Source organism: Trachurus trachurus (assembly GCF_905171665.1).
Source record: "Trachurus trachurus genome assembly, chromosome: 17".
NCBI classification, from domain to species: domain Eukaryota; kingdom Metazoa; phylum Chordata; class Actinopteri; order Carangiformes; family Carangidae; genus Trachurus; species Trachurus trachurus.
The window spans coordinates 21,074,958-21,087,030 of NC_139900.1; the positions used below are offsets into that span (position 1 = coordinate 21,074,958).

Consider the following 12,073-nt stretch of genomic DNA (forward strand, 5'->3'; position numbering starts at 1 on the left):
TAAGCAGATACAGTATTACCATTAAACAAAGAAGCAAATGAGGCAATTAGAATCACAGTGGTACGGAGAATAAGACAGAACAAAGCCAACTTGAGGTTGCATGAAAAAAAGGAAAAGAAAAACTCTCCTCAGTCAGCATTGAAACGCACCAGCATTTGCCATTTGCACAGCATTAGCCGCCAGGAGCTCCTGTGTGGACTGCAAACATGTTTTCCACTCAACAACTGTTTCCTCATGGGAACTCTTAGTGTTTTCCACCTCCAGTTTCTCTCAGGGTAAAGCAAATAAGTCATATGGCAGCTAGTCCCCAGTTGTCTATAAAGCGGAGCTCGTTAAGTGGGTGCTAATTTGTTCTGTGGTCACCCACATACGTCATACTGCATCACGGGGAATTGCAGCTCTCCTGTTGTACACGGTCCCATAAGAAATGATGAAATGATTCATGAATGAGGTGGAAACAGCTTTGTGAAATATAATACCGACACATTAGCGTTGTGATTTGACTCAACACTTTGTCGTAATGAGAGAATCCAAAGTTTCACAGCAGATGAAAAGAAAAAAAGCAGCACTTTGATTCACTGGAACCTTAATCTGAAACAAAGGGAGTAATTGGCTGATTCTAATTAAGTGTTTTTACAGTGGTTTAATCATTCTGTTTTTTAAAGTGACTGGTAATGCATGCAATCCCCATGATTCACTGCCCTTTCCGTATGCTAAGTTAGCATTTTATTAAATGCAAATTGAACAATTGTGAATGAGGAAATGTGTTTAGTCTGCATAAAAATGGTTGTTAACCATTTAATCAACAAGTTCTTCTCTTTTGTATCCATGCATAATTCATCATTGCTAATAATGCATTTGATGCTAATCAGCATGGACTGTTTAACTTAAAGTTGGAAGCAATACATTTCATGTGAAGTGTTTAAAGATTGATGATATTCATTGACTCGCAAATAAAGAATTGTTTTAAAGCCCATGTTGCAGACATCTGTTGTTTACAGATTTACAGGCCCATTTGGTCTCAGGGGGAACTCTCATTGGCCCTTTTATGTCTGGGTTCTCATTGTGTATGCAGCGCGTCGATTAGCACACAGTGTCCTCCTGCACAAGAAAGAGTTATGCAAAAAAGGATAACTTTGCTGAGAATTAAAATAAATAAATAACCAGCACCGCATTATTCAGAGTCACTGATGCAGCAGAAAACAGGGTTGTTTTTGCTCCCAAAACCAAACTTAGTGGTTGTATAGTGTCAAAGATTTTACATAATAAAGTACATTTAGAGGGTGAGGCAGCAGTGGAGGGAGAAGGTTATGGGTTTAAACTGTTGAGCTTTTACCTTCTTTCAGCTCTTTGTATTGGTTTTAAAGCTCCCAGATTTGAGGCCAGCATTTTTTCTTTTTCTAAATTGAATTTGATAAAGCTGTTGTATTTTACTGTACCTAACTACAGCACCTGCCAAATATTCAACATGAGACACGTCAGTGACAAGCTGCTGAACATAGTGGAGCAGTTAGCAGCTTCAGAGACACATTCCATCAGCAGCTAGTGGGAGAATAATGTTGGCCTTCAGGTAGCCAGTGTTTCTGCTATACAGTGCTTAATAAATCAGTGTTTCCCAGCAATAGTGGGCCGCTGCCCAAAGAAACTTTGGCAATGTTTTTCTTTTTTCTTTTTTTCTTCTTTTTTTCTCCCTTGATAAAGGTTAGAATGTTGAGGGTTTTTTTTTAACTGTTATTAATAACAGCCTCACGGATTTCAATAAGACTAAATATAATTCTAAGTAATATGAATTATTATCAAAACCTCTCACAGTTTTAACAAAAAATGAATCAAAAAATGAATCTTCATTAAGAAATGATGGATGGAAATATCACTTTTTGAAGGCTCTTTAACATATATTTAGGTGTTTGTCTGGTCCTGGTCCCCAAAATGTGAGAATTGACAAATAAATCTGTAATGTTCAGGCTTCCTAGGTTGAAATCCATGTAGTTTTACGAGCGGTTTCCTCAGTTGTCTTCCAGTGATGTAACTGGGATTCGAATTTGCACACCACCCCTACCTGGTACCAGTAGAAGGGGCAGGGCGGGGCAAGCAGTGGTTTATTTGCATTAAAGGGGCAGGCAGTGAAACCAGCCGTTCTGAACAGGGCTGTTTAGAGAGGATGAAAAGAGCTGTGATGTTTGATCCTTGGGGTATTTTGACAAAAGCATGTCACACAGCGTGTCTTTAAGACACCTGGGGACTATTTTAATTTGTGAAAAGGGGTCATAATATGACTCCTTTAAGCAGGGTTTATCAAGTCAAAAGGAGATTCCGTCCTGCACGTTCAAAGTCATTTTGTCTGCAGTGACCCTTTCTCTCTGGTATTTCCACCTGCACTGACTCAACCTTGTTTCAAACTGTTCCTTGAAGAGTCTAAACCTGTGACCTCACTTGTCTTTTTCTGCACTCCCCCCCCCCCCCCCCCCCCCCCCCTTCTTATCCTATGCAGGTTCACATACACCTTGGGAGAGGGAATGTGGCTGCCGCTGAGTAAAAGCTTTGTCATCCCACCTGCTGAGCTCGCCATCAACCCTTCAGCCAAGTGCAAGACGGACATGACGGTCATGGAGGATGCGGTGGACGTACGGTGAGAGACGACAGTAACTGCTACCGCACTCGCTTCCCTTTGAAGTGGTGACACGGTGATAGGGGGTTCGGCTGAAGAGGGAAAATATTTCACAAGGTTGTGAAGCAGGGCAGGGTTTTGCTGAGCAAGTGTAACAGTTAAGTTTCCTTCCACAAGTTTCAGTCCATTCTGAGTCTTTTTTTTTTTTTTTGTCTGGGATGAGTCTCCACGATACAGAAAGCACATATTGGATTTTTGATAAATTAACCCCCACCCCCCACTAAAAAAAAAGGTAACAACCACCACTGCTACCCATTGCAGAGTGCAGCTGCTTTTGACTCTCTGAACACGTCTCACTGTTTGTACTCTCACTTAATCAGCATTTGTTTTTATTTATTATTGTTGCAGTGAGTCTCAAGCATCCCAGTGAGGTGGATGCAGAGGTCTTAGCAGTCATGATTCAGAGGGTAATAAAACTCAAAGATCTAGCACATAATCAATTATGAAGAGGCAACTAGAGGGAAAAAAAAAGAATAAGAAGAAAGAATCACTTGGCAATTCAAAGCCATAAAGAGTATTTCGATTGTTAAATGGTTCATAACTCCTTCAAAGAAAATCTGCCTTGTGTGCAATGGCTGTGTTTGTGGCTGGGCTGCAGAGAGAGCCATAAATGAGCCAAAACAATGCTGCAGTATTAAAGTGGGCTCAGCTGACAGCAGAGGCACAGCAGGATTATTTAGCTATTTCACTTTGGTTATCACTGTGGGCCCGAGTCCAGAACTGGACGTCTTTAAGTTCCCCTTCAGACACAATTACGCAATTAAAAATTCTCTGCTGTTGGTTAACATGGTTTATAGTTTAAAACTTGAAAATAGAAACAAGCCTGGGGTTGGATCTCACCTACTCCTTTTTCATTATTGACATAATATTCTGGATTGGGTCCATTGCCCCACCCACCCACCACCACTGCCCATGCTAACTAGTATCAGAGCAGTTAGCATAGTAAGCATCTTTTATTCAGATGACACAGTGTTGGTTCTTGACAGGGTCTCAGGTTAATTTAGCCCCGCCCCCGATCCCCGCCAGATGACAGGATTGGTTCATTGGGTTTGTGATGTATGAAACCCTGGCTGCCTCAGTATGGTTTTATCAGGCTGTCGTTGGTTCACTGTAGTTCAAGGTGGAACTGTTCCATCGTGGCCTCGCCTGCCTACGCTGCTCATGATGCCTCTGGTATTATATAAAAACATAATTTGGTTAGTTAACATGTGATTAGGGCGACCAGATCCCAACTCACCAAATGTGGGACAAAGAAAACATACAGTATGCGTGGGAGAATGTGAGATTCCAATGCATTAACTTTCTATTCTGCCCCTTAGCTTATAACATTGCCATAAAAATGTAATATTATTTTATATATATTATCAGGCATGAAAATCGCTCACCTTTCGGCGAAATTCGCCGTTTTGAAACCAAAATAGATGACCTACGTGAATCGTGCAGATCCGATGAGAAAATATTTTTGAGAGGCGGGTTAAGTGGCAAGTGATCGGGATTTGGAGGTATAGATTACGAGAGCCTTGAATTGAGAAGAGAAAAAAAAGTAGAAGATGAAAACAGCCACAAGTGCGAGAGCACCTGATTGGGTTGTGAATTGTACTGTGCAGTCCAGAGTGGCGGCAGCGGTGACGCCGCTGTGAAGTTGCCGCTTCGTAATTTGAGCCGTTACAGCACAACCTGTCCATGTGCCTGCGTTTGTGTGTGTGCACCAGTGCGATAGAGAGAGGCGGGTCGCCACAGACTCATTAATTAATGCAAACACTGCTGGTTGATAAGTTTGGTTTTTACCACCACTAGCATGCATGCGCGCTTCTCTCTCTCTCTTTCTCTCTCTCTCTGTGTGAGTGAGTGAACAGAGAAAGAGCGCTATGCAGAGATGAATTAACGGAACAATACAGTATTGCGTTGATGAAAAAAAAAAAGGCAGAGTCAATTTGTGGCTTGGTCTTGATTCTGTGGCGCTGCACCACATTGGTCTACGTATGGGAAACAATAGGTGTGTGTTTGAGTAAAATGAACGTTTGTGTTTAATTCTATAAACTACTGATAACAATTTCTCCCAAAAATTACAACTGGTCAAAATAACAAAAAAAGCTGCAGTGTATTCAGACCTCAAATAATGCAAAGAAAACAAGTTGATATTCATTTTTAAACAGACCACTAATGTTTTAATTTAGGAAGAGTTCAGATTAATATTGATGGAAATTTCATTTTAATCCTGCAGCAGCAGTGATTGATTATTTAGTACTGATGCATAATAGTTCTAAGATTTTCTATTAAAATAAAGTCAATAATGAAATTTTTTGTGTTCTCTTTGTATTTGGAAAAGTATCAAAAAACATGTTGGTATCGTGACAACACTAATAACGTTATATAGCATAATGTGACCATACTTTATCATACACTCATACTATCTTGTAGTTCTGCTTGAATTTCTTCTCAAAATGCATCAGATTGATGCTTTCAAATATGAAATATTCAACATTTTCTTCCGGGGGAGCATGCCCCCAGACCCCCCTAGAGGGGTCGTATCCTTCTCACCTTTTTCACCCAAGACCCGTTTTCATGTTTGTATTATATATTTTATTTGAATTCAACTTTCTCAATTTCTCTCACATAAGGAGACATAGTAAACATGAAGCTTTCATGCTATTTCACAGTTCCTCTCAAGTTAACACAGTCAAACAGAATAGGTAGTGAAGGCTTTCCCAGTATTCGTTATAACTGCATTTTCTTTTCTTTGCTGCAGTCGCTGTCTCCCTTTCCTCCATGCTCACTCTGCCGTTTTTTTGTTTGTTTGTTCATTTCTTGTTGGTGGGCACGCCCTTAACCTGCATTAAAGTTCTGCCTCGTAGTTTGACATCACGTCAGTCAAATTAGCCAGACGGGCTCTGATGAAAGTCCTCACCACTTTTGCCACACAATCATTTTATGAATGCCAGATTTTAACACAAAACAGAAGCCTGTCAATAACAATGCGGGACAGTGTCTCAATTTGCGGGACGTGTGAAGAGTAATGGAAATGCGGGACTGTCCTGCACAAAGTGAGACATCTGGCCACCCTACATGTGAAAGGTGAATATCCTGATTTTCATTTGAAGGAGCAGCTCTCAAACAACATGACATGAAATGCCTAGAACTGCCCATAGGTTCCTTTTCCCTTTTTGTGACTCCCTCACCTTTTGTCCTGCACAAACCTACTGGCTGGATGAACTTTACATAAAAAGTTTAGCTGTCAAATTATTCACACACATACACACACACAAGCAACTGAACTATTCAGCAGATGCACATTTAGAAGTAATCCAATACAGCCAGAAGGTTTTTTGTTGTTTACCGCCACTACGTTTCCCACACTATATTATAATAACATTCTTTTAGTAAGTTCTTTACAACATTGTTAAACACTGCAAAATGTAAATGACTGATTTAGGCAGAAAGCATTATGATGCAAAAACAGTAAAGGCTCGATTTACATAGCGTTGGTATATTGATTTAAAATCTCCTCTGACCACTTAGGTAACAGTTTAATTACATAAGTTAAAGAATCAAAATAAATGTACACCATTAGTGTGAAAGCCTAAACCCAGCAGCACAGAGCCAAACATTATTTGTATGAAATTGATGCAAATGTGATTGTAGAGGATTAAATGCAGAGAGATGGAAACATCCTGAACCACCACGTCTCCCCCAGCTGGGAAGTGTAGCGTATAGTGCTAGCAGAGACTTTGCTCATTGGTCAGCAGCTTTATGACTCACTGGGAGATTTAACATGGCTGCAGCTGGTTTGAAATCATTATGTGGCAGCATAAAGTCTGTGTGAACAGGATTAGTTTGCAGAGAAGAGGCAGGTTAATGTAATTAGTAGTGGGGATTGTCTCGGAGTGGATGACGGAACATGCCCTGTCAACACGTTAGTGTGCACAGCCGTGTCAGATCCTGCCCTAATTTGCTGATGGTTATTTGCCCTCCGCAAATTCTGTCAGGTAAAATTAGTCTCGCTCAAGTGAACATCACCATCATTTCTTCTCATTAGCATGTAGGCAGTCGCTAATTTCAAGTTCTCGGATGATTGCGATTTGGAAGACCTACAGCAGGATAGTCTGAAGTATAGGTGACTAGAGGAACAACAGCCGGTACCTCAAGCAGACTGTGTGCACGGCTTCTTACACAAAGAATGTCCCGAGTGTGATGTGTATTTTCTTTAATGTCATAATAATGTCATGGTGTCAGGTTTGTCCATCACTGTCATTTCTCATTTCTCAATTTATCATCCGTCAGTCATAAGCACAACCCGACCTATCTAGCGGGAGGACGTACATGTATTTATAATGGCTGATGGGCTCATTGGGGGTGGCTTTGTTATTATGTGTGCACAGCAGCTGCTGGATGTGGAAGAGGAGAGAGCTCAGTTGGACCTGAAAATGAAATTGTGATGCTCAGGTGTGGAGGAGGAAGAGGAGGAGGAGGAGGAGGAGGAGGAGGAGGAGGAGGAGGGGGGAGGTTGCACCTGGGACACAGGGATTTCACAGTTGAGCCCTGCGGTGCTGTAGTGGGCTTAAATCGATGAAACAGCCTTGAGGGAGGGGGGGGGGGGGCGCTCTTGATGATCCAGATGAAACATGCCACCTATGAAAAGCTAGTAGCTGTTGAGAAATATCACAGAAACAACATAAATGGTTGTTTACATTTTGGGAGAATCCAAATAATCATTATCCTACACTATTTATCAGCTAAAGTGCAGACGGCTGTCTCTAATTTTCTCAGAGACTAGAGAAAAGTATAAAACCTGATGTTTTTCATGCAGGTTCTGGAAATGTGGATCTTAAATATACTGTACATATATTATGTCTGTGTTCAGATTTAACAGATCTGTGACTCAGAGTATAGGAGCGTGGCATTTGATGAAATTGTGGCAAATGGACTTGCATCCATGCGTGTCACCGTCACAGCGGCAGTAGTGACTGTGATCATAAGTGGACCACATCAGGTGGCCAAATGGCAACAACTAACTTCCTGTTGTTTTGACAGGTTTTTTTCAAAATCACCTTATGTGGTTTCACTCTCTCCCATCTCCCCAACCTCTGTGCTATTGAAAGCAACATTAGACTGTACAAAATGTCATGCCAGTCTCTTTCATGGCTGTTGGGGTTCTTGTGTCTGAACCAACATGACAAACCTACAGACTGAAATGAAATTCCCTAGAGCTATGAGTTATTTCTTCTATGTTTAAATGAATGGAACACATTCATGAAAATATATATTCATGAGTAGCTCATATGTCACTAAGAGAGTAGCATAAGTGATGTTGACTTATGTCAGTAATGTATGCTAAGTGGGTTTAACTCCAGCACAGGGCGTACAGATGTCGATAACTCTCTCAGACCACCAGGATGGACATGAGTGATTCCACATGGCTATGTCACAGTTGGCTTTACACACACTACACAATACACCTTCTGTTCTAATAATTACACACCAATCTTAAGACTCTAATTTGGATTATTTTTTTGTCAGTAAAAAACAGAGCAGCCGCGCACATCCAGTAAAGTAGGTGCTGGACTTAAAAAACAAATAACCAGGATAAACAAAAGGAAAAAATCTGCACACTTGAACTCTCTTTTTAGTGCATTTATTTAGCACATCTAACAAGCAACGTTTCGACCCACATGCTCTTCTTCAGGCTTAAGACAAGCCTATGACAGACGCTCTCTTTTTCTATCTGCCCAGAGGAGTCATGTGATGGGTCACATGGTTGGAGAGAAAATAAATCAAATTATAAATATACAAATAGCAAAATAATTCAGTGAACAACCACATTAAGTATCCATGATAATAAAAAATAAACAAAGTAAATACTGGAAAAGAAAAATATCATACATATACTAGACATTTGAGGAACATCAGGTTGTATGGCCGTCATACTTTCAATTGACTAGATAGAGGCGCCTCCATGTGGATTTTTGTAGGATGGTTTTTGGTAAAGTTTAAAAGGAAGACCAAGGTCATAGTCATTTTTGTATTATTATTATTCACAGTTACATATAAAGTATTTGTAACTTTATTTTTTTTGTCACAACTTCGTTTTAACAAATTTCAGATTCAGGGAGTAGCACTATTTTACTTCTTTTACCTCTCACTGCTGCCTTCAGTACAATCAATCACTCCATCCTGTTAGATTGCCTTAAGCACATAGTAGGCATCCACAGACAGACCTTCAGTCGTCTGCCTCCAACCTCCAAGATGAATGAGCCTCTGTTAGAACTGATAATGAGTCTTCTTCCTCTTCATCCATCTCCTGTGGAGTACCACAAGGCGCCGTATTTGGCCCAGTCCTATTTTCTCTTTTTCCTGCATGCTTCCTTGCTGGTCTATTTTCAGAAAATATAATATCTTCCTTCTTTCATTGTTATGCTGATGACATCCAGCTGTACCACCTGCTGCAGCCTTGATGCATGCTGTATTGACTCCCTTCTAAACTTCATTGAGGATGTAAAATCCTGGATGGTAAAAAAAAAAAAAGAATAAAGCCGAGATCCTGACGTGTGTCTGTGCAGACAATTCAGCAACTTGCTGATGCCCTCAGGCCTCTGTTGTTGAATGTGAACTCCTATACAAGGAATGTTGTTGTTATCTTTGATTCAGGTTTAAAATTTGATAATGAAATCAACCAGCTGTCAGCGCTGGTTTCTCCCACCTTAGATCACTCGCAAAATAATCATTCCTGTCCGTTGGAGACTTTGAGACTTTAGTTCACACTTTTATTTCCTCCTGCCTCCACTACTGCAGCTCTCTCTCTCTGTAGGAATCAGTCAGTCAACCTTATCTCGCCTGCAGCTGTTTCAGAATGCAGCAACGCGACTCGCTGCACCAAGAGGAGAGACCACATCTTTCCCTGAACTGGCCTCTCTACACCAGTGAACAACAGAACTGATTCTAAGGTTCATAGTTTTAAAGCAGCACACAGACTGGTACCAGGTCATATCTCTGATCGGCTCATCCACCTCCAGACCAGAAGTGACTGGACATGTACAGTTACCGGTCTTAAACTGTGGAACAGTTAGATAATCCAGTGATAGCTGGACATTTTGAAAGACCACTGTCTTCTCTTTAGCCTGGGGTTGTCATTTTATGACAGTATTATATCATTTTAGGAATGAATTCATATCCTCCTAGTTTTTTATTTCATAATTTCTGTTTTTGTTTTGATTCATCCTTTTGTCAATTAATGCGACAATTTAATCTCACTGTTAAGTTTAATGGTTTAAAATGTGGTTCATAAATATACTGATTTGACATCCTTTGGGAGAAGGAAAACATATCATCAGTGTTTAAGACAATAACTTATACATCCTTTTACAAACAGAATTTACATTATATTTAACTTAAAGCAGATATCAGTGGAATGTTTTTGTTAATATAAGTCCTAAATAGTCCTATTTTCCGTCAGCAATCACTTACATGAAGTATTTCAGCCTAAACACGAGTCTCTCCGTCACTCTGCTCTGCTGTAACCCGAGGAGAAAATTTTCCTTGTGGGATACAAGTGTTATCCAATGAGGAGAGAGAACGGCATGAAGGGCTGTGTGTGCAGCCAAGGGATGCGCGTGAATGTGGTGACGTAGCACGAGGACCAATTGATGCCTGACAAGGGCGGGGGCTGCTAACTCATGGTGCGTTCAAGGAAACTCGTACTTTGTGTTTTTCCTTCCTGTGAAGTCATACCAGTTCGATCTGGTACGAGTTCACGGGTCGGAAGTTACGAGTGGCCGTTATAGGGAACTTTCATAGACAACAGGATGGTAAAAACACGAGCTACGGGTTACCTGGAACGCTACCAAGTCGTAGTTGTGACTTGAAACTGTAACTTACGGTTTCAAAAGCCTGCCTTGAACGCAGCATTAGCCGAAACGGCCGTGAAGCTGATATCTGCTTTAACTCACACAATGACTAACATATTGATACAGCCTATTGATTTCTTTAACATTGATCTCATAATTAATTATATGGTGTTTAGGCTGAGTATATAATCATGTTAACAGACATTTGGGGGATTAGTACCAATGCTCGTATACATGTCAACTCCACAGACATAAAATAGTGAATAGTGAAAGTGAGGCTCTATTGACAGCCAACTTGCTGCACGGCCATGTTTTTACAGCGGCCCAGAATGGACAAATAAAACATCAGCTTCATAGAAAGGAACTTTTGCATCTTTACGTTACCTTAAAGCCACCACAGGTTCCCTCACATCCTTTGGGATTGGGTGTTCAGTTGGTTGATTGGTCTTCTCCTCACCACTACATGCCTCTAAACCCAACACACTGGTCCTTCAATCTAAATTAAAGCAGTAGAACAAGGTTGGCTGACTTTCCTTTATAGCAGTACCATATATCTCAACTAAGTGAGCTTTGCTGTCAATGCAGAGTGAGTTTAAATGGTATGATGGTCTCTGAATTGCAGCAAAGAGCATCAAAGGCGGGCTTGAGATCAAGGTCTCCACCCAGCTGTGATTGATGGTTTGTGAAATGTACAATCACAGTTTATGGATGATGTTTTGTTTATTTTGCCCGAGTCTTTCAAATGGAGGCAGTATGAAAGGATGACCATGAAAGAAAAGAGAAAAACACGAGCTGAGGCTCAGCTGAAGGATGAGGCTGCGCCTGAAGAGCTGGAATACCATTAGCCAAAGGCACAATCCTGATTATTTTTTTCTGTTCTGAGAGGGAAAAGATCTTCATTTTCATCAATCAAACCAACAATACTTCAGAAAGTCTAATAGCTGTTTGACTTTCCCCACTGTACTTAACTGGATCTGTGAAAAACTGCACTAAAACAGTAGTTTTAGATCAAACTTGAAGTAGAAAAAGCTGCATTGTCATCAGGAGGACAATATCCGTACATGGTGCCAATCCATAAATCATCAACTTATTGTAAATGGCTTTAGAGTGGAACAGATGTAGAGATGTTGATGTGAAGTTCGGGCTCCGGGTGTGTGTGTCGGGCCACAGCTGGTTAAAACTGGTTGAATCCTCAGAACAAGGATGAAAGTGGAGAAATTCAGTCATTCATTCACTTTTAGCCTGTGACTGACAGAAGCCACAGCTGTCATGCTGATATCAAATGTCTCCACAGTATTTAAATAATTGGAGTTTCAGCATGTGTTTGTTAAACGAAGGAGTTTAATGTGTGATACAGTGAACAGACACTTCCTTTTTCCTCAGCGGCCATCGCTCAAAAGTTCTGGTGTGTAGATTTTCACATAGACAGACTGTGGCTGAATATTTTTGATGTTTGTGTGAAACTGAGGGAAATGAATCAACTTCAACATTTGTTTTGCTTGTTTCAAAGAGCAGCATGCAGAATGGTGTGTGTGCTTAGACCAGTATCTCAAGTAATTATGCC

General features: G+C 40.6%; 1 protein-coding gene across 1 annotated transcript in view; it reads left to right on the forward strand.

The window, feature by feature from the left end:
• Positions 1-12,073, forward strand: part of astn1 (astrotactin 1) — a gene marked incomplete at both ends in the record, with an annotated part of 556,709 nt that overhangs the window by 200,311 nt on the left and 344,325 nt on the right. The window contains one exon of the mRNA XM_083991516.1: positions 2,492-2,629. Coding sequence (XP_083847642.1) covers positions 2,492-2,629 — 138 coding nt within the window. The remainder of the gene's footprint in view (positions 1-2,491; positions 2,630-12,073) is intronic.